This window comes from Silurus meridionalis, chromosome 27 (assembly GCF_014805685.1).
Source record: "Silurus meridionalis isolate SWU-2019-XX chromosome 27, ASM1480568v1, whole genome shotgun sequence".
Taxonomy (NCBI): domain Eukaryota; kingdom Metazoa; phylum Chordata; class Actinopteri; order Siluriformes; family Siluridae; genus Silurus; species Silurus meridionalis.
Window position 1 is genome coordinate 12294700 of NC_060910.1, and position 22413 is coordinate 12317112.

General features: G+C 38.6%; 1 protein-coding gene across 5 annotated transcripts in view; it reads right to left on the minus strand.

Moving 5' to 3' along the window:
• Positions 1 to 6900: 6900 nt before the first annotated feature.
• The window catches only part of pdzd2 (PDZ domain containing 2), a 91560-nt gene continuing 76047 nt past the window's right edge, over positions 6901 to 22413 (minus strand). For all 5 annotated transcript variants that reach the window (XM_046841765.1, XM_046841769.1, XM_046841768.1 and 2 more), the window contains 12 exons: positions 21994 to 22126; positions 20573 to 20654; positions 20169 to 20272; positions 19378 to 19540; positions 18415 to 19169; positions 17865 to 18009; positions 10907 to 13598; positions 10426 to 10543; positions 10083 to 10184; positions 9610 to 9883; positions 8878 to 9012; positions 6901 to 8255 (listed from right to left, as the gene is read on the minus strand). In XM_046841765.1, coding sequence (XP_046697721.1) covers positions 8089 to 8255; positions 8878 to 9012; positions 9610 to 9883; positions 10083 to 10184; positions 10426 to 10543; positions 10907 to 13598; positions 17865 to 18009; positions 18415 to 19169; positions 19378 to 19540; positions 20169 to 20272; positions 20573 to 20654; positions 21994 to 22126 — 4870 coding nt within the window. In that variant the 3' untranslated portion in view covers positions 6901 to 8088. The remainder of the gene's footprint in view (positions 8256 to 8877; positions 9013 to 9609; positions 9884 to 10082; positions 10185 to 10425; positions 10544 to 10906; positions 13599 to 17864; positions 18010 to 18414; positions 19170 to 19377; positions 19541 to 20168; positions 20273 to 20572; positions 20655 to 21993; positions 22127 to 22413) is intronic.

Sequence of the window (22413 nt, forward strand, 5' to 3'; positions counted from 1 at the left end):
ATTAATTCCAATTTCACAGAGAAGCAGATAGTTGGTAAGTGTGCCATCGAGGCACCTACATGCACTCTGATACACTTTATCATCTGCGCGCCATGCTACGTAAAGTCGGCTTAAATGTCTGGAGACGGGAGATATTTTCATCACCATAATCATGCTGTTCTGCTCAAAATCTTTCGGCTGCAATCTTTTCCCACCGCAAGAGGCACCAATTTATAGCGATAATAGAATTAACGTACACCGGGCAATTACCAAAGGCCTGGCAAATTGTCTTTTTTTATTTAAATGAAATTATAATAGCTCCTGAGTTCTAGAGCCAGTTTTAGGGGGAAAATAAACGATTAAATCAAGCACCCTAAATGGTTCTTCATTAATAGGTCTTTTTTGTTACTTTTAGCAGTTTTAGCTAAACCCTAAAAAAGGGTTTTCCTTTTACAAGCAGTTTCCCTTTAACTAGAATTAATAACCATTCAAAGAAGACATCTCTATTCTGTAACATATTAGAACACTTGGCATTAGAAAAGGCAAAAAAACTCCAATTCCTCCAAGGTTCAGAACCCTACATCAGGAGTTTATTTATTTATTTATTTATTTATTTTTATAAAAAAATCACTGTCAAACATTTAAACCATTTACTACCCAAAGAGCCCTTTAGGAACCATTTTTCTCTATGAGTGTAGCATTTAGAACGCAAGACACTCAGACTCAAGTTGCACATGAATCCTGGGAGATGTCAGATGTTTTATTTATTGGGTCCAGGGAAAAGGTGAGTGGGATAAAGTGCAGGTGCTCTGTGTGCCCAAATCTCTCTCACTGCTTGAGGCTCAGGTCCCTCAAGGGGATCTGTATAACAAGAACAGAGAGGTGAGATTTTATGTGGCTCACAGTGCATTAGTCTCCACTGTTCACTTTTCATCTGTAGCATTTTTAGAACTCAGCTCCCTGAGAGTTTGTGAGCCAGCAAGTCAGGAGTCAAATGCTGATTAATTACTCTATTGGAAGAAAAATGATTTCTCAAGGGTTCTTCAGAATTGGTAATATGGACGTCCTATGCGATACCTTTTCTAAAAGAGAAAGCCTTTCCTGTAGGTTCTCCCTGAAAGACAAACCACATGAAGTGCCGTTCCCTAGACTCAGGTTCAGACATTCTACCCACAGGTCAGTGGTTAAGGTTCTGGGTTACTGACCAGAAGGTATTGCCCTGAGTATGGAAAGAATTGCACTGTGCTTTAATGTATATGTGACAAGTAAAAAGCCATTCTCACAGCTTTGGTGCACTGGGTTCCATTAGATAACTAATGAAGATTGTGAATCAATGAGCAATATGAGGATGCTTGACTGATTAAAAGTTATTGCTTTGAATGAAGCATCAATGAGTAAAACAAATGCACTTAGTAAATGATCTAGTGTTGGACTATGAGAAAAGGTCTGCGATTGGCTGCCTGCAATTACGGCAGTTCTTAGACACATTTATTGGTAGAACGTACAGGAATCTCTATTGATGAAAGTTTTACTCTAATCGTTCATTACTATAAAATAGAATGTATCCATTTCGGGAATATCTTCGATATTCTGTTTAGAAATCTATCCATTTTCAAAATTACAGTAATTACCGTTACCTATACACAGATCTCTTGTTGCTAACTCAATATAACGGCATATAACAGGATATATGCAGTTACACAAAGCTCTCCAGCCTGTCTATCAGAGGGAAACGTGAAGATGTTTTTGAAAAGATTTCTTTAAAAAAATAGCCATTTAATAATTATATGTTTGGAGATGAACAGTTTTTTCATTTTAAAACCAATAAGCCTATTCTGATTTTCCACCCACGCAAACAAACCCCCTCCCCCAAAACTTTCGGTGGTTCAACTAAAATTAGCAATGGCAACTAGATTTATTAATAGCAAGGAAAGACTGTCATTACTTCAGCCACACAAGGACAATCAACTGCTTGAAAGCAATATTACAGCCCTATAAATTCCCCTCCTAACACTTTACAAGAATTGGGCATTGGGGGTGTGTCTATAAAATGACTGACAAGAAACCAATGCAAATAAAAACACTGAATCTGACACAATGGCTTGAACTAGCATTTTGTTACACCTTTAATGTATCATGTTCAACCATATAAAAGTTTTTTTTTTTTTTTTTTATCAGAAAGGTAAAACCCCTTCAGAAAGCTTTAAACTTAATGATGCATAAAACCCATGAGTAATCTCTTGTCAGCAATAGAAAGCAATAGGTTTAATAAGTTTCTCATTTCATCCAACTGACTAGTCTGAAAGGTTCTTTATAACTTAGTTAGGTGTCAGAAGTGCCACCTAATCCTTTGGCTGTTTATGTCTGTTGGTTTTTTGGCTTTGAAGGCTGTTTGGGTGGGGTACACGTTTATTTGTACATTCTTAGGGAAGTAAGCACTGTTAAAGACCTTAAAAAAGATATCACACTAGTCAACGCACTTGTCATGACCTTGCATGAGCGTACATAGTAGTACAGCACTATGTATGTTTTTTGTGGGCAGTGTGTGTGTGTGTGTGTGTGTGTGTGTGTGTGTGTGTGTGTGTGTGTGTGTGTAAAAATCTTTGGATTTAGTAAGGATGTGGTGATTTTCTTTTCTTTTAGGGGTTTACTCATTTTTGCACCTTGACTGTCAAGGTCAACAGGCTCAGCAGTCATTTGAATTATGCATTCAGCCGAGCAGAAATCGATGCCGGGTTTTTCAGGAGGTAGCCTGTGATTACATTAACAATTCATTGCTTAAGTGTGATGAAAAATATTTCGAAAAAATGTTCCAAACGCATTTGGCCCATCCATCATCCAGTCAGCACTGTTTCTGTCACACTCTTAAATCCCTGCTTACACTTGGCTTATGCTTCTGTTCATTTATCTAAAACAATAACGAAGGCTGTGAAACACTTCAAATATGGTGATTTCATACTTAGTTCACTCGGCCCTATCAGCATGAAGGATTAAGTGTGTGATTATGTAACAGTTATACTACAGGACTGTTGAATGATCGAATCAGACGGTGTCGACTTATTTGTATAACAGGAGCTGTGACAGTAGTGCTGACCGAATAGATGATTCTATCGTTCTTATCGTTCTGTATCGTTCTGTGTAGGTCCGACGCACAACCCAACCTAAAGGCAAATAACAGATTTCAAACATGTTATTTAACAAAGAAAGGCAAATAATAATTAATATACTGAAGCAGTCTATAAGTAAACATTTATTTACCATTTGTGGGGTCGATAAAAATCTGAACCACGGTCACCAGACGTTCAGACAGAAAGTCAGTTGGAACCTTATACTTGCGAATCTCCACAATAGTAGCAAAGACTTGTGGAAATAAAGCTTGCAAATGTCTTGTTCGGTTCAGTCCCGTGCCCCTGACTTTTTTTTCTCTCTAAAGCCAATATGTTGCTCATCAGAAATCAGCATTGAGAGTAGATTTATACGGCTGGCACTGGGCGGCTATTGTTGGGTAAAAATTTGTGGGCTCATTCTCACTTGTCATCTGCGGAATTAATTCACGAGCCTTACATCATGTATCGCTTCTACCTTTACTGTCAGTCTCTCACTGGAATCTGGCCATGAGACAATGTCAGTATTTAACACCCACATCTATCATTTCCTGCCTACATATGTTAAGACAGATCTAAATAACATAAGAATATAGCTTCCAGTGATTTACTAACCAAATTGTTAACCAAACATATGCAATAGCTGATTTTCTTTTTTGGCTTTTGTAACGATCATGTTAAACAGGATTCTCTGCTTCATGCTTCAACACTTATACTGGCTCCTTATTTAACTTCTATCCGTATTAAATCCTGGTAAAATTTTATTTCTTTTCCAAAATACCAAGTGCCCACTGGCAGACTCACCTATGGACTTTTATTGTGCACTGTGTATACGCTCTATAGGCTAACCAAGGTTCATCCTAGTCTAAAAAACATGAGGTCACTAAGCATTAGCAGTTTTTATTCAGACTGGAGCGTGAACATGGCCCAACTTGGACAGTAACACTTATTTAAGAATGCATGCCGTCTAGTCGATGAGCAGTGGTTACACCAACGAGCCGTCCATTTTAAACAGCCTGGCACATCTCCCTTTAGAAGAGGAATCTTTAAAATTCCAGACCTGGTTCCGTTCTCTCAGAACACAATCATTCAGGGCTGGCTGCACCATTCAGAGACGGGCAGCAAAGTGAGAAATTAGATGTCGCCGCTCTGAGCTGTGGGGAGGGAGATACGGATTAAACCACATGCTTTTCATTTCTTAGCTATGGGGTCGGAACCTGAGAGTGTGCACCGAGTGGTGATGGTATGTGTGAGATTAAGCTGAATTATGACTAAATTATGAGACACTGGTTGATATTTTAAATGCAACCATCAGTGTATGGTGGAGTTACAAGTGTATGATGATAAAGGTTTTACCAATTAGGCATAACGTTATGATCACATGCCTAATATTGTGTTGGTCTTCCTTTTGCTACCAAAACACTCCTGACCCATTGAGCATTAACAGCAATAACTTCTTAAGCAATTTGAGGTACAGGAGCTTGTCTGTTGGATCGGACCACACGGACCAGCCTTCGCTCCCCACGTGCATCAAAGAGCCTCAACTGCCAAATCGCCGGTTCACCACTGTTCCTTCACTGGACCGCTTTTATAGACACTGACCACTGCAGACCGTAAACGGCCCAAAAGAGCTGTAGTTTGGGAGATGTTCTGACCCGGTCGTCTAGACATCACAATTTGTCAAACTCGCTCAAATCCTTACGCTCGCCCATTTTTCCTGCTTCTTACACAACTTTGAGTTCAAAATGTTCACATGCTGCCTAATAATACCCCACCCACTAACAGGTGGCATGATGAAGAGATAATCGTTACTATTTACTCCTGCCTGATGGGTACACATACACATGAGATACCCCATGAGATGGGGAGGTGGTAGCTCAGTGGTTAAGGCATTGGCTCTGGATAAGGGTCTGCCAAATGCCATAAATGTAGATACAATGACCTCAAGATGCTTGAATCTTTGCCCTTTAACTGGCAAAGGCTTGACATTTTAGCCCACTCAATGACACCCACTGCATAGCCACAAAGACCAAAGTTGCTGTTAAATATACAGCAAATGACTGCATCTTACTAGACAAGTAGTTTAGTGCAAAATTGTGCACAAAATTATGCCAAAAAAACCCTTTGTTTTTACAATTGAAGAGTGTACTAAAAGTCAACTGGCACAATCTTCACCATCACATCACTCCACTCCTGTATATCTGTATAGACACATACAGCACATTATCCAACTCTTTACATTTGGACAATTTGTTTTTAGAAGGTTAAACACGGTCATCTCTGTGGATCCACCCATATTTCTGCACAGTCTGATATTTATTGTTCCTTGCAAATCTCTATACAACACCTATTACATAAAACAATGAAAGCCAATTGAAATATTAGTCTATTAAAAAGCTGCAGAAGTTCCCTCTGCTCTGTCGATACGGTGCATTTGCTAAGGGCCCCGACGTGTGACTTTTTAGATGCGGAAACAGGAAATGCGTGACAACCGAAACCTGTGACATTTTCTTGGTTTCTACTACAGGATGCCATTGTCTCCAAACCACTTTGTATTGTTACGTTGTGATAATAATAATAATCCAATCATGCATGCAGGCTGTGACTTGGGAGATATGCAGCAAGAATCTAAAATATAAAACATATACAATAAACACATTTACTATAAAAAAACATTGGGGGGAAAAAAGATACAAAATGATCAGGCATAACATTATGACGTTATGTATGAATATTATTTCCTGAAAGTTTGCATACAAAAAACTCAGAAAATTGGGAAATAAATTCCAGCGTTTGCATGTCTGTTCGAAAAGTTTGCACAAGCAACTCCACACTTTTCTTTGGTGTAAAAATAGTTTCCCAACGGCTGCATCAAAACTGTCTGCTCTCACCCCTGTACACCGATACAAGCTATTTTTAAGTCTTCTGGCAAAAATAAGCATCCATTAATTACTGTCGGAATAAACATTAGTAAAATCAGGACATTGAAAACATCTGCAGTTTTATGATGCCCAAGTCATTTTACAGTGCCCAGACACAGGGCTATATTTAGTGAACAATATGTGCCAGGTTTGAATGAATTTCTGGCAGTAGGAAAGTGATGAAGGAAATCTCAGGAGTCTCTCTGCCATCTGCACAGGTACAACGCTCAAACAGAGCTATGCTGTAACGTCAGTAATCTCCTGCCAAGTTCTTTGACATTTAAGTACAGTAGAGTTAACTATGTTGTGGCATAGATTAATGTAAAAAAAAAAAAAAAAGGTCCTTGCAGCCTTTGATTTGTGTCTGGAGTTTTGACCATTTAAACTATTCAGCAGGTGGTCAGTGCTTAATTGTACCCTCACATACCACTTCACGCAGTTATCCAATCGAACAATCATGTGACTGGGACATAATGTCATGCAGCGACTTATGTTCATGAAAATCAAGAGGTGTTCTGAGATGCAGTTCTGCTCACCGCGGATGTAAAGAGTGGGCGTTGGAGTTGCAATAGCCTTCCTGTGAGCTTGAATCGGTCTGGCCATTCTTCTTTGATCTGTCTCAACATAATGCTTCTGCATAGAAAACTGGATGCTTTTTTGTTTATCTCGTATCATTCTGTATAAACTAGAGAAAACAGGTGAGATCTTTATAAGTATTCACAGCAAACAAGTGAGCATGACCCCACAAAAAGTGTCCAGAATAAGAAAAGTATACATAAAAAAGACACCAGGACTAACCAAAAGATGCAAACATCTACATATGGGAAAGATTTTTTTTGTTTTTTTTGCAGACTGACACAATGCACATGATAAATGAAATCAATTAGCGGTAAGAATTTAATTAATAAGCTGACTTTTATTTTTATTATAACAGAATTCAAATATAGGTAACAAAAATCTTTTGCACAAAATGCCAGGCCTCATTCAGGTGAACGTACATAAATAAAAGGTCAGCATAATCTCTAAAATATAGCAACAGCATATGCATAAAGGTGCTACCAGTACCACTGTGGTCCTTTTATTTTAAAGAGGAAAAAAAAAAATATTCAAATGATGTGAACATCAGCATTGACAAAATGTTTAATTCGGATTTGCAAGGAAATAAATAACAGCTCTACACTAAGAAAATATCTCATGTTCCTTTTGAAAAGGGCGTCATTCAGAAACATTCAGGACTGTCTCAGTGTAATTCACAGACATATCCATATTCCTGAATGCTTGCATGATCTGCACTAGTATAAACTTATTTGTGATTTAAATCCCAGCTTCATCAAGATAAAATGTTGTTCCTGACTGCAATATTTACACAAATAATTCATGCAGAATGTGATTTCAGCAACATTGTAGTGTTGATTTAACATATCAGCTCTAAATCTGTGATGAGTTGATCTGCTGAATATATTCACAGCTAAAAAAAACGTGATTAAGTTCTGCACAATGTTCTGCAGTTGATCAGAAAGGGCAATTCAAGAAAGAAAAATCCTGTTTGAAAAATTTGTTATAGCTTCATCAGACGTGTGAAATATTTCAAAATATAACAGATGTTTTTTAGCACAACAGATAGAAAAAAAAACAATGATTTATACAGGAACTGTAAAATCGGTATGTAGCTGCGTATCGGACTGAAAAGAGTGTAAGGAGATAATATGGACAAGATTCCACATCATTTCAAAGTGAAAGCTTCAAGTCAGTTAAGCAGTCAAACGTTAGCATCCTTGGGTCGGATGTCTTTTCATTATAATAAATTCATCTCGAGCAAAATGATAAATTCATGTTCACGTAATTACACTGTACAAATAAGTACCTGCTTTAGCTATACTGATTGCACAAATACTCGTAGCGAAGTCTCCGTGCTTCGAAATACCCTCGAAACAGCCGAGTCCTCGTTAATCCATGGACAAAAAAATGACTGTCAAAGAGTCGTGGTAGAAAACAAGCGTACAAAAAAAAAGTTAATAGTGTTCATATGTACAACATGGTCAGTTTGGCACTATCTTTTCATACAGCACATGAGTCTTCAGAGGTCATACAGAAGTGCGTGGTTTTCTAATGACTAACTGGATCGGGCCCTCAGACACAGTTTTTATAACATTCCAGGCGTCATAGTGCATTAGGCCCTGCAAAGATTTGCCGTTGATGGCCAGGAGCTCGTCTCCAACATCAATAACCTGGGAGAGTTCAGCAGCACCACCTTAATAAAACCACAGAGCAGACAGACAAATGCATTTGTGTGAATAGAACTGATCAGCAAGCGAGATAATACAAATGAATAGTGACTCAAAACAAAATAGTCATACTGCTATGCAGTACTGCTATGCTTTTTAAAAAAAAGACAATAATTCATTAAAAATAATGGATAAAATTGTCACGATAATGTAATGACAGTGATGTTGGGGAAGTATATAGTACAGGGGTCACCAGCCTTTTTGAAACTGAGAGCTACTTCTTGGGTACAATTAATGTGAAGGGCTACCAGTTTGATACACACAGTTTTCAGTTTGATCTGAAATAACAAATTTGCTCAATTTACCTTTTATTATATGTTATTAATAATAATTAATGATATTCATCTATGTGAAGACACTGATCATGTTAATGATTTCTTATAATAAGTATCAACAATGATTTAACAAAGTAGAAAACAGCTATTTTTAGAAAAGGCCCGCAGGCTACTCATGTGCTCATGTGCCCACGGGCACCACGTTGGTGACCCCTGATATAGTACTTGCCAGTGCGATGCTGTTATACACACAAACAACAACAACGACACCCCCTAGTGGAGTTAAGCGGTTCATCCGGAAGGAGATGTTTACCTTTGAAAATGCGTTTGATGTAAAGTGGGCGATCGCCATGTGCTGAAGCTTTGCCTCCCTCCAAGCTGAAACCCAGACCTGCTGATGTCTTCAGCAGCTCCACACATAATGCTCCATCTGGCCCAACCTCCACAGCTAAAACAGCAAACAAGACAACTAGTAAATGGTATCCCTTTAAGCATTAATGCTAATATCATAATTAATATACTAATAATAATAAGAGGAAAAAGAAGTAGAGAGGAAAGTTTTTATTTCTTATACAATGTTTTTCCCCTACATAAGGTTTTTGGTTTTGGTTTGTTTTTTAATGCACAACTCGAAGCTTCTGTCACCAAAACAAATACTTATCAAAAAAATCTCTTTTTTTTTTAAATGTGTCAAACAGTGGTTTCACTTGAGTAAAAGTACAAAAGTATTTACCTTCAAATGTACTTATGTATCCAAAGTACTTTGATAAATTATGGCTATAATGCTCCTATTATCATTTCTGTCACAAAACGAGCTCATGGATGCCAGTGATTAGTATGTTTCACTGTTATTGACAGAGGAAAGAGAGTATGCTATCCCTCACACCCCGACAGCATGGCAAATATTTTCCACTTGTCTCCCTGGATGACTGTGGCATCACTAAGTTCTGATCTCTGTAAGATCTGTAAACTTGTCTTTAAACATCAGGATGTTCAATGTGTTTTCTACACTCAGGAATGTTTTTCAAAGTTAAGGTTTATTTACCTGCTCCATTTTCCCTGCTGATGTCTGGAAAGGTAGTAGAAGAACATGGTCTGTGTTTTAACAGCAGTTCCTGTCTAACTGTGACAGGTTCACTGTCTTTGCCTCTCTGGATGACCACAAGCGCCTGTTTGGCTAGTTTGGTCTGATGGAGACAGGAAAGAGCCTCGCCATGGTTTCTCCCACTTAGACTGCTCCCATTTATAAACAGCACAATGTCGCCACGACGAATGGTACCTTCCAAACCGGCAGCGCCTTGAGTGAAGACGCGATGAACCTGTTCCAAAAAAGCACATTGTATGCGCTGATTTACGAAAAGGAATGAAATGCATTGATATATACTAGATATGTAAAAACCATGAATCAATCATTTTCCTAACCTCTGGTAATCCCTAAGCAATTGCATGATAGAAAATTATAGAAATACAACATATACATGAGATATAAATGATAGGAAGGTGAATAGGCAAGTGTACAGTGATAGATTTCTGCTCCAGGTCCACCCCTCCAGCGATGCTGAAACCCAGTCCAGAACCCTCATCCTTCGCCAAGATCACAAAGTAAACGCTCTCTTTATCCTGGTCAAAACATTTATACAAAGTAATTAGATTTCTACAGCATAGGCAGCTGTGCTAAATATAAGCAAAAGAGTAAGTGGTTGTCAAGGCTGTGCTTGAACACACTACAGCTGTGATCCAATATTACTTTCTTTAAGGAAACCTTTGATTAGGAAAAAGGTGCGATTTCATATCAAATGATTTATCGAGCGGTACGTGTACTTGGCAGTTCTTAGAAGAACTATGCAAAAATGTACATTACCTCTGTAACATTTTTAACCTCCTTCACCAGAGTCATCACATCCAATACTCCCGGAAGGGAATTTAGGACATTCTGCACCTTCTGTTGCTCCAGTGGTGAAGATGATAAATCTTTCAGACTGTGAAAGAAAAAAACACAGCATGGAGGACATAATGCATCTTACTGCCAGCCTCATTAAATGCAACTCTGAGAGATGTGACAAATGTCAGGTATTAAATAACATCTTAATTAAATGAATACATATTTAGTGATATCTGTGATTGGCTTAAATTACAAACGTCTCATTTGCACAATTATTATTATCCTCTGCATATTTTCTAATAAATGTAGTTAGTCTACTTAGTCATATTTTTATGCTTGTCTTTGAATCTGTTCAGTCTGAATAATTATATTTGGTTAAATCCCAGGATAAGACAATAACAAAAGCATAAACTGCAATAGTTCAATAACAATCAGAGAGAACTATCAAATTGTTGCTTACCTAACATACCAACTTGACTGTCTCACAGTTTGCTCCTGCACATGCTCCCCATTGCCAACTGTGCCAGGCTCCATCATGCTCATCCTGGTCACTACGGTGCACTGAACGCTGTCTGATGGGGATTTTGTGGGTCTTGTCGGCTGAATTTCCAGCTCTGTCTTGAACATGACATTGCCAGAGTCCTGTGAGAAGTCCTGAGTGTATAACTTATCGAGCTCAGGCATGCTAAGTGCTCTTAGTTCCCTCAGTTTTGAGCGTAATATGCCACTATTAGAACGGGTGTTACGAGAGCGCAGCACTGGTGGAGTATGTGGTACTGCACTAGGCTGGTGTACAGGAACCTCAGGTGTTGGATTTTCCTCTGCAAGCGGCCCAATGTTTCCAGCTGGAGGCGATGATTCAGAGTTGTTCGTAACTGCACTCGAGGAAATCTTTTGTGACTGTAGTGTAAAAGAGTGGCCCACGTTTAAAATTTCTACACAGGAGCTAAGACTCCTTTTTAAGGAGCGGTTATCGTTGAACTGGACTGGACCAGACAACCGCTTGTTGACAGTGGCTTTCGAGTAAATAGCATAGGTAGGGATGTCGATACCTTTTATCACTGGACGATCAAAACTGGCCAAGTTCTCGAAAGACTTGATTCTTTGCTGAACAGAAAAGGAATGGCGTTTATGAACATCACTATCTGTGGAGTAGCTCCTCCGATCCAGTGCTTTAAGGTAAAGTTTAGATTTGCATGATTTAAGACTAGTGGTCTCTGTGGTGGACACTTTGTCATCAGGTTTAGTTATGCTTTTAACTGAATCGTTTTGCTCTGGTATAGATATCGTGGAGTCAAATGATATATACGTTTCCAAAGAAGGTTTGGGTGCTGTCTCTTTATGCAATGAGTTCTCATTTTGAATTAGATGGCTTCCTTGAACTTGTGATAAATTGGGATTTGCTGAAGATGGGGATAAAGAAGACGAGAGTCGCACTTTAGTGAAAGTTCTTTGTGTAGCCGTGCTCTCGCATTTAGACGCCGCCTCGATTTGCTTTGAATGAGAACTTTTGCATTCTGTTGCAAACCTACGTTCTGACTTGACAGTGTCATTTGCTTTGATGTTGTTGGGCAGATCTGAAGTATTTCTCTCTTTGATTTGGTCACCTGTTTTAACTAGAGCACAACCGCCCTTCTCTAGTGACCTAATGGATTTTGGACTACTTGTTGGGGTGATTCTTTTGGCTGGCAATTTAGGAGAGTGAATTGGGGAGGAATTGGTCTTTTTTAACAAATGGCTTTCAGCTCTGATACTTCTGCTTCCTGTTAGTTCTAACGCTTTGCATTTACTCTTAATATTTAAACCTTTAAGTTTGGTAGAACAGCTAGATTTCTCTTCGAGTTTGAGTCTGCAATTTAAGCTGGGTGAGACAGGGTTATTATTTGGGGTCTTTAGTTCCAATGGTGTACAATTGGTGGCCAAAAGAAATTTAGAATCATGTGTTTTTTCGTTTTCTGTGTCCTTTGTATTCAGCGTATTGGGCGTTTTCCCATTGGAAAAACATGAAGCTTTTTGATCTGTCACAATTGACATGAGCACAGTATCGGGTGTATCTGAGGCGCACACTTCATTTAAGTACATTTTAGATGTCCTTTCTTGACTCCGTGGGGTAATATGTCTGTTATTCGGAGCTCCAGGGGGACTAGTGACACTTGAACGTGTCACGCTGGTTGTGACAGGTGCCAAAGCCGTTTCAATTTTGTCATCAGCTCCGCAGTCTGATGGCTCTGGGTTTGACAAATCTCCCTGAGCCACACTCACTGTCTGCTTTTTTTGAGAAACGTGTTTCGAGGACCCACTCAAGTTAGACTCTGAACTTGAAGACTGTGGAATGAGCAAACCCTGTGATGCTGTGTTGGAAATAGAAAAGTCTGTTGTCTTTGAGTCTTGTAATTGTGAAGATGCTTGTTGAGGTACTTCATCTGCAAGCAGTGCCTTGTCTGTCTGGTTTCCTGAGATATCTTGTTCGAAATTAGAGCAGTCCTTCTCTTGATTTGGTTGAAGCTGACTGACTACGCTGTAACACAGCTCGACCTCCTCATCAGAGTCAGTGTCCTGAGTATCTTTACGGTCACCTTGAGGCGTTTCATTTTTCACAGCACCATCTGTAACAGAGTCACTCTCGGAATCGCTCTCTTCTAACATGTTGTACATGCTTGGTTTCTCATCACATCCTTTCACGGAAAGGTCTGTGTTTTCATTTGAGAGCTGACTATAATTTCTCGAGTAACTGTTCAGAAATGTCTTCCCTACTGGCAAAAGGCAACCTTTCTTTTCTGAATCCAAGACTGAGAAATCCAAAGGATTTGGCTGTACTGGTAGGGTAGTCACAGTCTCCACAGTCTCTGGGTTGCTGCTGCTCGTTTCTGCACACAAAGGCGACTTAGTGGTGTCAGGAACAGTCTGTGATCCTGACTTCGCATTGTTTTCAAACATGTTTAACTCGTTTATGACATCATCAATATAAGTGATAGGCACATCTTCAGTGTGGATTGTTTCTGTAGAACTTGGCTTTGTAAGGGAGATTTGTTCATTTTCAGCAACAGTCTTGTCCACACTAGTTTTCTCCACTAGGGGAGGCCCTGACGTGTCCATCGTAGTAGACAGATCGGTGCCAGAAGACATCATCAAGGTAGAGAGTCGATCTACAGCTGTAGAAATAAGCAGTTGAAAAAAAGTGTTTATGAACAATTCTATTCACAAATGCTATTATGTACAGCTGATAAATGACACTGATATTCTAAAGTCATATTTGTCATACACTATATTGGCAAAAGTTTGCAGACACCTTGTCATAAGTATGGTATGTGCTTTTTCAAGCATTACAATTCACATATAGTTCCAATTTGCTCCTATAAATCCCTCCACTTTTCTGGGAAGATGTCCTACAAGATGTTGGAGTGTGCTTATGGAGATTTGCGCCTGTTCAGCCACAAGGGTGTTAGTAAAGTCAGGTACTAATGTAGGTGAGGTGAAGAGGCCTAGGGTCAGTGTTCCAATTTATCCCAAAAGTGTTTGTTAGGGTTGAGGTCAGAACTCTATAGCAGGAGTCCTTGCACACCAACCGATGTAAAGAATATCTTCGTGGAGTTTGCTTTGTGTACAGTGGCATTGTTATGCTGGAACAGGTAAGGAAAATTTCATGCTGCTGCATCCAAAGACACCCTATACAATTGTGTGCCTTTAAGAACCACATACAGTGTATCCAAAAAGTATTTACAGCACTTCACTTTTTCCACATATAGTTATATTACAGCCATATTCCAAAATTTTGTTAAATTCATTATTTTCTTGAATATTCTACTAACAATACCCCATAATGACAATGTGAATGAAGTTTGTTTGAAATATTTGGAAATAAAAAAAAATATTTAAATAAATAAATAAAAAACATCATGTATCACAGCCTTTGCCATGACACTCAAAATTGAGCTGAAATGCATCCTATTTCCATTATTTCATCATTGAGATGTTTCTACAACTTGATAGGAGTCCACCTGTGGTAAATTCAGTTGATTGGACATGATTTGGAAAGACACACACACGTCTATATGAGGTCCTACAGTAACAGTGCATGTCAGAGCACAAAACAAGACATGAAGTCCAAGAAATCGTCTGTAGACCTCAGAGACAGGATTGTATCGAGGGACAGGTCTGGGGAAGGGGATAGTAATATTTCTGCAGCATTGAAGGTCTTAATGTTGGCTCAAAGGGCTCACAGTGGCCTCCATCATCTGTAAATGGAAGAAGTTTGGAACCACCAGGACTCTTCCTAGAGTGGTGTAAGCCAAACTGAGCGAACTGAGGAAAAGAGCCTTAGTCAGGGAGGTAACCAAGAACCTGATGGTCACTCTAAAAGAGCTCCAGCATTTCTCTGTGGAGAGAGGAGAACCTTCCAGAAGAGCAACCATCTCTGCAGCACTCCACCAATTAGGCCTGTGTGGTAGAGTGGCCAGACAGAAGCATCTCCTCAGTAAAAAGCACATGACAGACCACCTGGAGTTTACCAAAAGGCACCTAAAGGACTCTCAGTCTATAAGAAACATAGATAGAACTCTTTGGCCTGAAGGCCAAGCATATTGTCTGGAATATTTTCAACAAACGTCTTTCATGTTGCTTGTAGAATTTTGAGAAAAATTATAAATTTAATTTATTTTGGAATAAACAAAACAAAGCGTGAAAAAGAAAAAAGTGAAGCGCTGTGAACACTTTCCGGATGCACTGTATGGCTGGGAAAGCCGGGTGTCCCAATACTTTTGTCCATATAACGTATATAAAGACTATTTGTCTTTGTTACATTTCCACTCCTATCATTCATCTCTCTTGTCATCTGAGGACAGACTTTTTCATTTATTTTTATAAAAAATTTATCAGGAACCCATCAGCAAGACATTCATTACTCCCATAACACCATGCCTCTAATATTAGTTTACTGTAGTTACAGAATAAAATGCTTTTTGATGAATCACCTTATCCTGTGAATAACCTAATGAAAATCACCACGTTATTAAAGTATTACAAGATTTCACTGAAGATACCATTTGTTGTGCCTTGAATGATAAAACACTGATTACTTCATACAGTTTACACTCATTTTCATTCATTTGCATCTGTTCCACTGCTTTGAATTGCAGATGAATTTCACACAGAACCACTCCCGTAGACTGAGCCTCCAGAGGAGTCTGGCTATTCTTTTTCAAACCACATACATACTTAGTGTAACTGAAAAATGAGCAAAGGGTTTGGTAAATGGTTTCCAAATGCACAACCGTCTATAACACAATCTTAGTGTAAACCATATTTGATGCAAAGCAAACATGACTTGTGTGTTTTAGAATTTGTTATTACTGCAAAATGCATAACTTTGTTCCGAGGAGTTATCCGAGAGACTGTCGTCTTTCGGTAGTAGGACTTTCTAAATTTGCATTAAGAGGTTCAGTAGAGCTACATATGCAATGCACTAAAACTTAATGATGAGCTTTTAGTGAATAAAACTAATTTAAATCAATTACCGTATATAAAATGTTTAATGACAATAATCATATTCAGTGTAATGTTAATAGGTTTACATTTGGACATATGTATTAATAAATAAGTATGACCTATTTAAAACATTATCCATGTTGGTTAGTAAACAGGATTAGTGAAATTAGAATCAGTAAACACACTGTGTTATTTTACTAGTTAGTTTGCATTAAGTAATAACAAGGAGATTGTTTTCATGACCTTTCAACCTTTTAATCCTTTCAATATTACTGACTGTGTGATTATCAGAATTTGACAGAAATATATTAAGAAATAGGCTGGTGTTTATCCTGATGTGAATGTAATAATAATAATAATAATAATAATAATAATAACAAGGAAGAATATATGCATTTATTTAGAAATTCTCTAAATAAGCATTTTTGTACTCCAAAACCCACCAATTATGTTTCTTTTATCTATGAGTCCCCCAGTGTATACAATTGGTACTGCAGAAAGTGGAGCAAATATTTTCAAATGTTTTACATTTTTGCTATTTAATTTTTTACAAAGATATTAACAGGTGAAGTGCAGCCTGTTTTTACTGTATTTTTACTTTTAAAAGTCAGGTAAGTCCTGACCTGGTTATGAGCCACGGGAGCATTTGTTGGTCATATAATAAATAAATTGGGAAGCTCTTCTATAAAAATTCCATAGGAAAAAAAGAGACGATCTACGTACTACACCAGAACTAAGCCATTCTATGTAAGCAGTGGGTCTAAACTCTATGGTCATTATGACAGTGAATTAATTCATATTCACCACTGTTACAAAGCCAGTTGATTGCAGTTCCATGGGAGGTGAAGGAGAAGGGCACTGCCAGCAAGGGAAAATCTGTTGTGCTCCAACATCTTTTAGGAAGCATGGGGAAAAACAGACTGTTCTCTTTATTACAGCTCACAACTGTGACTCAGACTGTAAGAATTGAGTGTCTCTCATGACTTAGTTGTTGTATGCTTAATTGTTAAATTTGCAGAAACTTAATTCCTGTAATTGAAATGTCTTTCCAGTTTGGTCTCTTGGAGCACTACAGTGCACTAAAAGGGCACATAAAAACAAACATCTATACTAAGTTAAAAGACTGGGACCCATTCCTGTATGACCTCTTACTATTTTTTCTTACAGCAACACTACAAGCTTTAAACTGATTCAGTCTCTGGTTTTATTGTTAGCATGCTGTAATATGTAATTTATTTATTGACCACGAGTAGATGAAAATCCAATGCTTCAATAGGAGGAGCCTGATTTAACTAATCAAAACTTTGCGGTTGTGTTTTGAAACGAGGATCATGCCATTTTGGTTGCAAAAGGGGTGCTCAATATCTGATTTCACATAGAACTACTGGTTTTCTCCCAAAAAGTTCATATACAGTCTATTATGTAATAATGTTAATCAAAATGTGGAAAGAAAAGCAGTTTTTAATAAATAACATGCATTAATAAATCCTACCTCCGTGACAGATTTAATTTTCACTTCCCACGATCCGTGACCGACAAGCGTCTTGGTGGGATTTATGTATTTAACAATGTCTGAGATATTCTGTAAAGGTATATTCTGTTCTAATTAAATTCTGTAAATAGATTTTTGATTGTTCTTCTAGGCATCGATGTTGCGCTGTACTTGGATGCAGACGAAATCCAGTCAGCAGTTTGGTTTTTCTGCAGTTATTTATTTAGCAATTTTTTAGGTGCATTGATCCAAAATGTTTGTTTACATCTTCTTCTAAATCTTGGTGTGATGTTCATCTTTGCACACGATTTGAATATTAGTCGACTATAGGCAAGATTGACAATTCTGACTCGACTGTGTAAATCCTTAGTAAATCCTTCACACTTAAACATTAAGAACGCGACAATTAATTACAGCTTTGCTATCATCGGCACCAACTGACCTGAGACGGGCTTCTGAATCTCTAAAGTCAGTGTGACTGGCAGGTTGTGCATGAGATCACAAATTTCCTGATAAGATGAGGTACACACTGGAGTGTCACCAATCGCGACTACTTCATCTCCCACATTCATTCTCCCTCTGGCTTCCTAACAGACAGAAACAAGAAGAGATCAGTGTCTTTGATTGTAATTTTTGCAAACCACAAATAATGCAAGTCACAGTTTTATGTAAGCATAAGATTATTAGAGGTCTATGTGTTGATATATGGTCTATGAATAAACCATAGAATTGTATTTTATCTTATTAAACAGTTTGTCTAGCTGTTTAGTATTCATGAAGATATTCACAGTGATATGATCTCTGTTGTCAAATATTTATTACTTAAATACATTACTATTTATTACTAAAATAAAGTGCATTTCTAAATATTGCAGAACTCTAATTAATTAAATCTACTAAATGACATTATTGCTGAAAAGAAAAACATTTTACAACTTTCAAATGGTGTATATCCATGTATTGAAATAAACATAATTTTAACAGCACTTTACCCGCTCAGCAGCACCTCCAGGCCTTAGTCCAGTAATCAGCACCTTCAGAGGAGATGACTTGATCTCCAGGTCAAGTCCAAATGACTCAGACTCACTGCGCTTAAGAACTACAGTCTCAATGGTGCAGATGCCTGCAAGCTCACTGGGTTCACCTCTCCTGCAGTGGTGCTGGGTTTTCCCTCTCTGTGTGACTTGGCTGACGGCACCTACGGGGGCTGAAGCGATGTCCTCGGTCTTAGTTTTCTGTGGCAGGTTGGGGCATTCGATGCTCATCATGCTTTTAACACGTGTTACAGCTTTGTGTTCCAACTTGGGTGATCGTTTAGCCTCTTTCCTTGTGCCCACGCCAGTGCTGTGCTCAGAATAGCAAATTGGCATAAAAGTTAGTTCAGCAGTCGTACCTCCCCCTTCCACTGACTCCAGCGAGCTGCTGTAAAACGGAGCGACCGATTCGAGTCGATTGCCCTCACTGCCGTCCTGGCTCTCGACGTCCACCTCCAGGGATGAAGATGCCACGACAATGCCTGAATCATCCTCTTGGTGGCGAGCAGCATCAGAGTTGCCTTGTTTTAGTTGATCGAAAGGTCCTACATCTTCATCTTCATCACTGGCCTCGTCTTCATAGCAAATAACACAGCGTTGACGTAGGAGGGGGCTACGAACTGAGCCGGGGCTGCTGGTCACGCTAGCCTGCCGCTCTGCCGTTCGATGAACGGGACCGGAAGATCTAGCACAAGGGCTGCCCTCTTTATAAGCTGTAGAAAGGTGACAAAAAATAACATCAGAGGAATTTAATTCCAACTATTTCATTATTAAGTTTGGCATGCTTTTTTAATGAAGATTTTCAGTTATCCTAGTCATTTTAGATTTTAGTATCTTGTCATTTAAGCATTTACAAGGCAATAATATAATACCAGCTGGATGCAGTTAGTAGGTAGTGAGAGAAAATATTCCTGTAGTTACTGTGTAAATGAGGTGCTGTTGACTCATCCAGTGAGGTACTGCAGCTCCTGCTATTGTGAAGCATACCATCATCACTAGAGCCCATCGCTGAAAGTGAAGATTGGCTGGGGACATCATGAGAGAAGTATTGAGAGAGCTCTGCCTCAGAGCTTAGAGATGCTTGCTGTAGAGAAAAGAGTTTCAGACAAAATAAAAACTTAATGCTAAGAATCACATTTTCTGAAATACTTCATCAGAAAATAATAAATGTCAGACAATATACACCGATCAGACATAACTTTATTTTGTGTTGGTCCCCCTTTTGCTGCCAAAACAGTCCTGACTGCATTTACAGCATTAAATTCTTCAATAATTTGAGCTACAGGAGCTTATCTGTTGGATCGGACCACACGGACCAGCCCCTTGGCCCCCCATGACCCTGTCACCGGTTCAGCACTGTTCCTTCCTTGGACAACTTTTGATAGATTCTAACCACTGCAGACAGGGAACATCCCACAATAGTTGCAGTTTTGGAGATGCTCTGACCCAGTCGTCTAGCCGTCACAATTTGGCTCTTGTCAAATTTGCTCACCCATTTTTCCTGCTTCTAACACGTCAGCTTTGAGGACAAAATATTCACTTGTTGCCTAATAAATCCCACCCACTAACAGGTGGCATGAGATACACTCAAGAGTTCACTTCACCGCTCATAATGTTGTAATGTCAATGTTATGCCTAGTCAGGGTAAAACTGTCATACTATATGATGATTATCTTAGAAAACACAATTTTGTTTAAGAGCTGCTTATTTACCCGGCTGGGCGGCTCCAAAAACCTCTTCATAGTCCAGCTGAGGGCCTGACTGCCATCACCTTGCCTGGCCTTCATCATGGGAGAAGGGCTTTTGGATGATTGTCCTTCACAGAAAAAGTAAAAAATTGATGTCGGACAAATGTGAAATGTGAGTCAAAAGTAAACAGCATGATCTACTTGTGTAGAAAGCAATGTTTGGACAAATCCAAATAAATCGTGTCAAGCATGACGATGACTCCAATGATATCTCCAAAGCAAAATATTGATTTCAGAAACCTCAACAAGGTACAATAGTGAGTTCATGGAACAATTAAACTGCCAGCTTGTCTTGAAAGATTTGTTGAGAATATGACTGTTATACATGTACATTGTACACAATGTACATTTATAGTGGAGAAACGTACCCAGACTGTAGAAAGAATGGCTCCCCATGCTATCTCTGTGAGTCGAGCGAGTGATCACCTCATCCATCTCCTGTTCTGACATCTGAGATGCACACACAGTTGAAATTATATTAAAAAGTGAATTGCACATAATGAAACTCTATTGTGTCTGAATGTGCATGTACATAATATTTGTTAAAATCTTAAGATGAGTTTTAATGGTGAGTGACACGACTCCTAAATATCTGTTTTAATCACATCAAAGTTATATGGTAAAATCTTTCCTCTTAAAGAAAATATTTGAAAGCTGTTGCCACCAGGTGGCAGTAGACATACTGCCTGCAATATAGTAATAGGTGCATAAATGATGTGCTTAATGATGTGGCAATTGCTTATGTAATATCAAAGCCTGGAAGCCCTTGCAGGTGATTTAAGGAAAAAAAAAAAAAAGACAAAAAACAGTACTAAAACAATAAAAGTAAATATAAAGGGCTGTCAAAATGAACATGTTAATAACTAAAGAAAATGTAAATAAATAAAGTTTAAGTAAGAGTTAACTTGTGACAATCATGTGATAAATCTTAATTAAATATTTTAATTAGCCAGATAGACAGACAGACAGACAGACAGACAGACAGACAGACAGACAGACAGACAGATAGATAGATAGATAGATAGATAGATCGATAGCAACAACAAAACTACAGCAACCCTGAAACTCCAAGATGACCATTCTATCCACTGTTCCACCGTACTACCCTTAGAAATTAAAAATGTATGACAACAGCATTCACAAACATGAAACTGTGCAGGGATAGAGCTCTACCAAAACCAGAGATTAAACATATACAGTATTGTGGCTTTGTTTACTACAACATGAGAGACTCAAAACTGCACAAGCCCACTTCACATACTGTAGGATACTCTTGGATAGACTGGAAACATTAAAGGTCAATGTACTTGAACCCATTTCCTTGTCTTTGTCAGATGGTTAAGGGCTAAGGGCGGTTTCATGCTGCTCGCCTCACGCTCCATTAGTTTCAACAATCATTTTTAGGGAGATTAAAGAGTCAGCATATTCCAACCACAAACCCCTAGTGGTATACTCCACCATGGGCTGTTCCTCAACATCTTCATTCATTAGTGGGAGGAAAACCTGAGCTGCCTGCACACAGGCCAAAAGGAATGTTGTTTACTTTTCTGGCAGACTTGTTTTTTATGTAACAGGATGATTAAAACGTTAACAGGTGGACCCTTTTCACTGCAGTTTATATGGAAAAGATGCTGACAGAGCCCGCCTGGGTGGGGCACGTTTTTGAAATGCTTTTAGATTGCATGAAAAAATACTTGTTCATTATAGAGATTTTAACTTGACACATTTTGTTTTTTCATGTGTCTGCAATATGTCTGGATAAACACTTTTTTTTTTTTTGCAAACACACCTTAGGGTTTGGATGGCGGCTGATGATGAGGCTTACTGGGCCAGGTCCACACTCGCTCAGGATAGCATAGGCTTCGCTTAGCGCAGCATGGCGTAGGCTTACGGAGTCTACCTCCAACAGCTGGTCCCCTCGGCTAAATGGTAAACATGCACGGTTATAGAAATCCTCCTTTAGAAAGCAAAAGAGTTTCATTGCTGATAAAACACTTAAAAAATGTAAAAGGTTTGATAAATGAAGTTTGAGACTCGATAAAAGTCACTGTGCATGACTCCTTAGAGAGCAACCCTTTCACTTTGTGATACATAACATTCACAATCCACAGCCATGGAGTCTAGTGCACATTCTAGTTAAAGTCAAAAGTCTGTGAGATGTCCTGACATGCATGACAACACACAAAAATGAAAAATACACTAAACACTG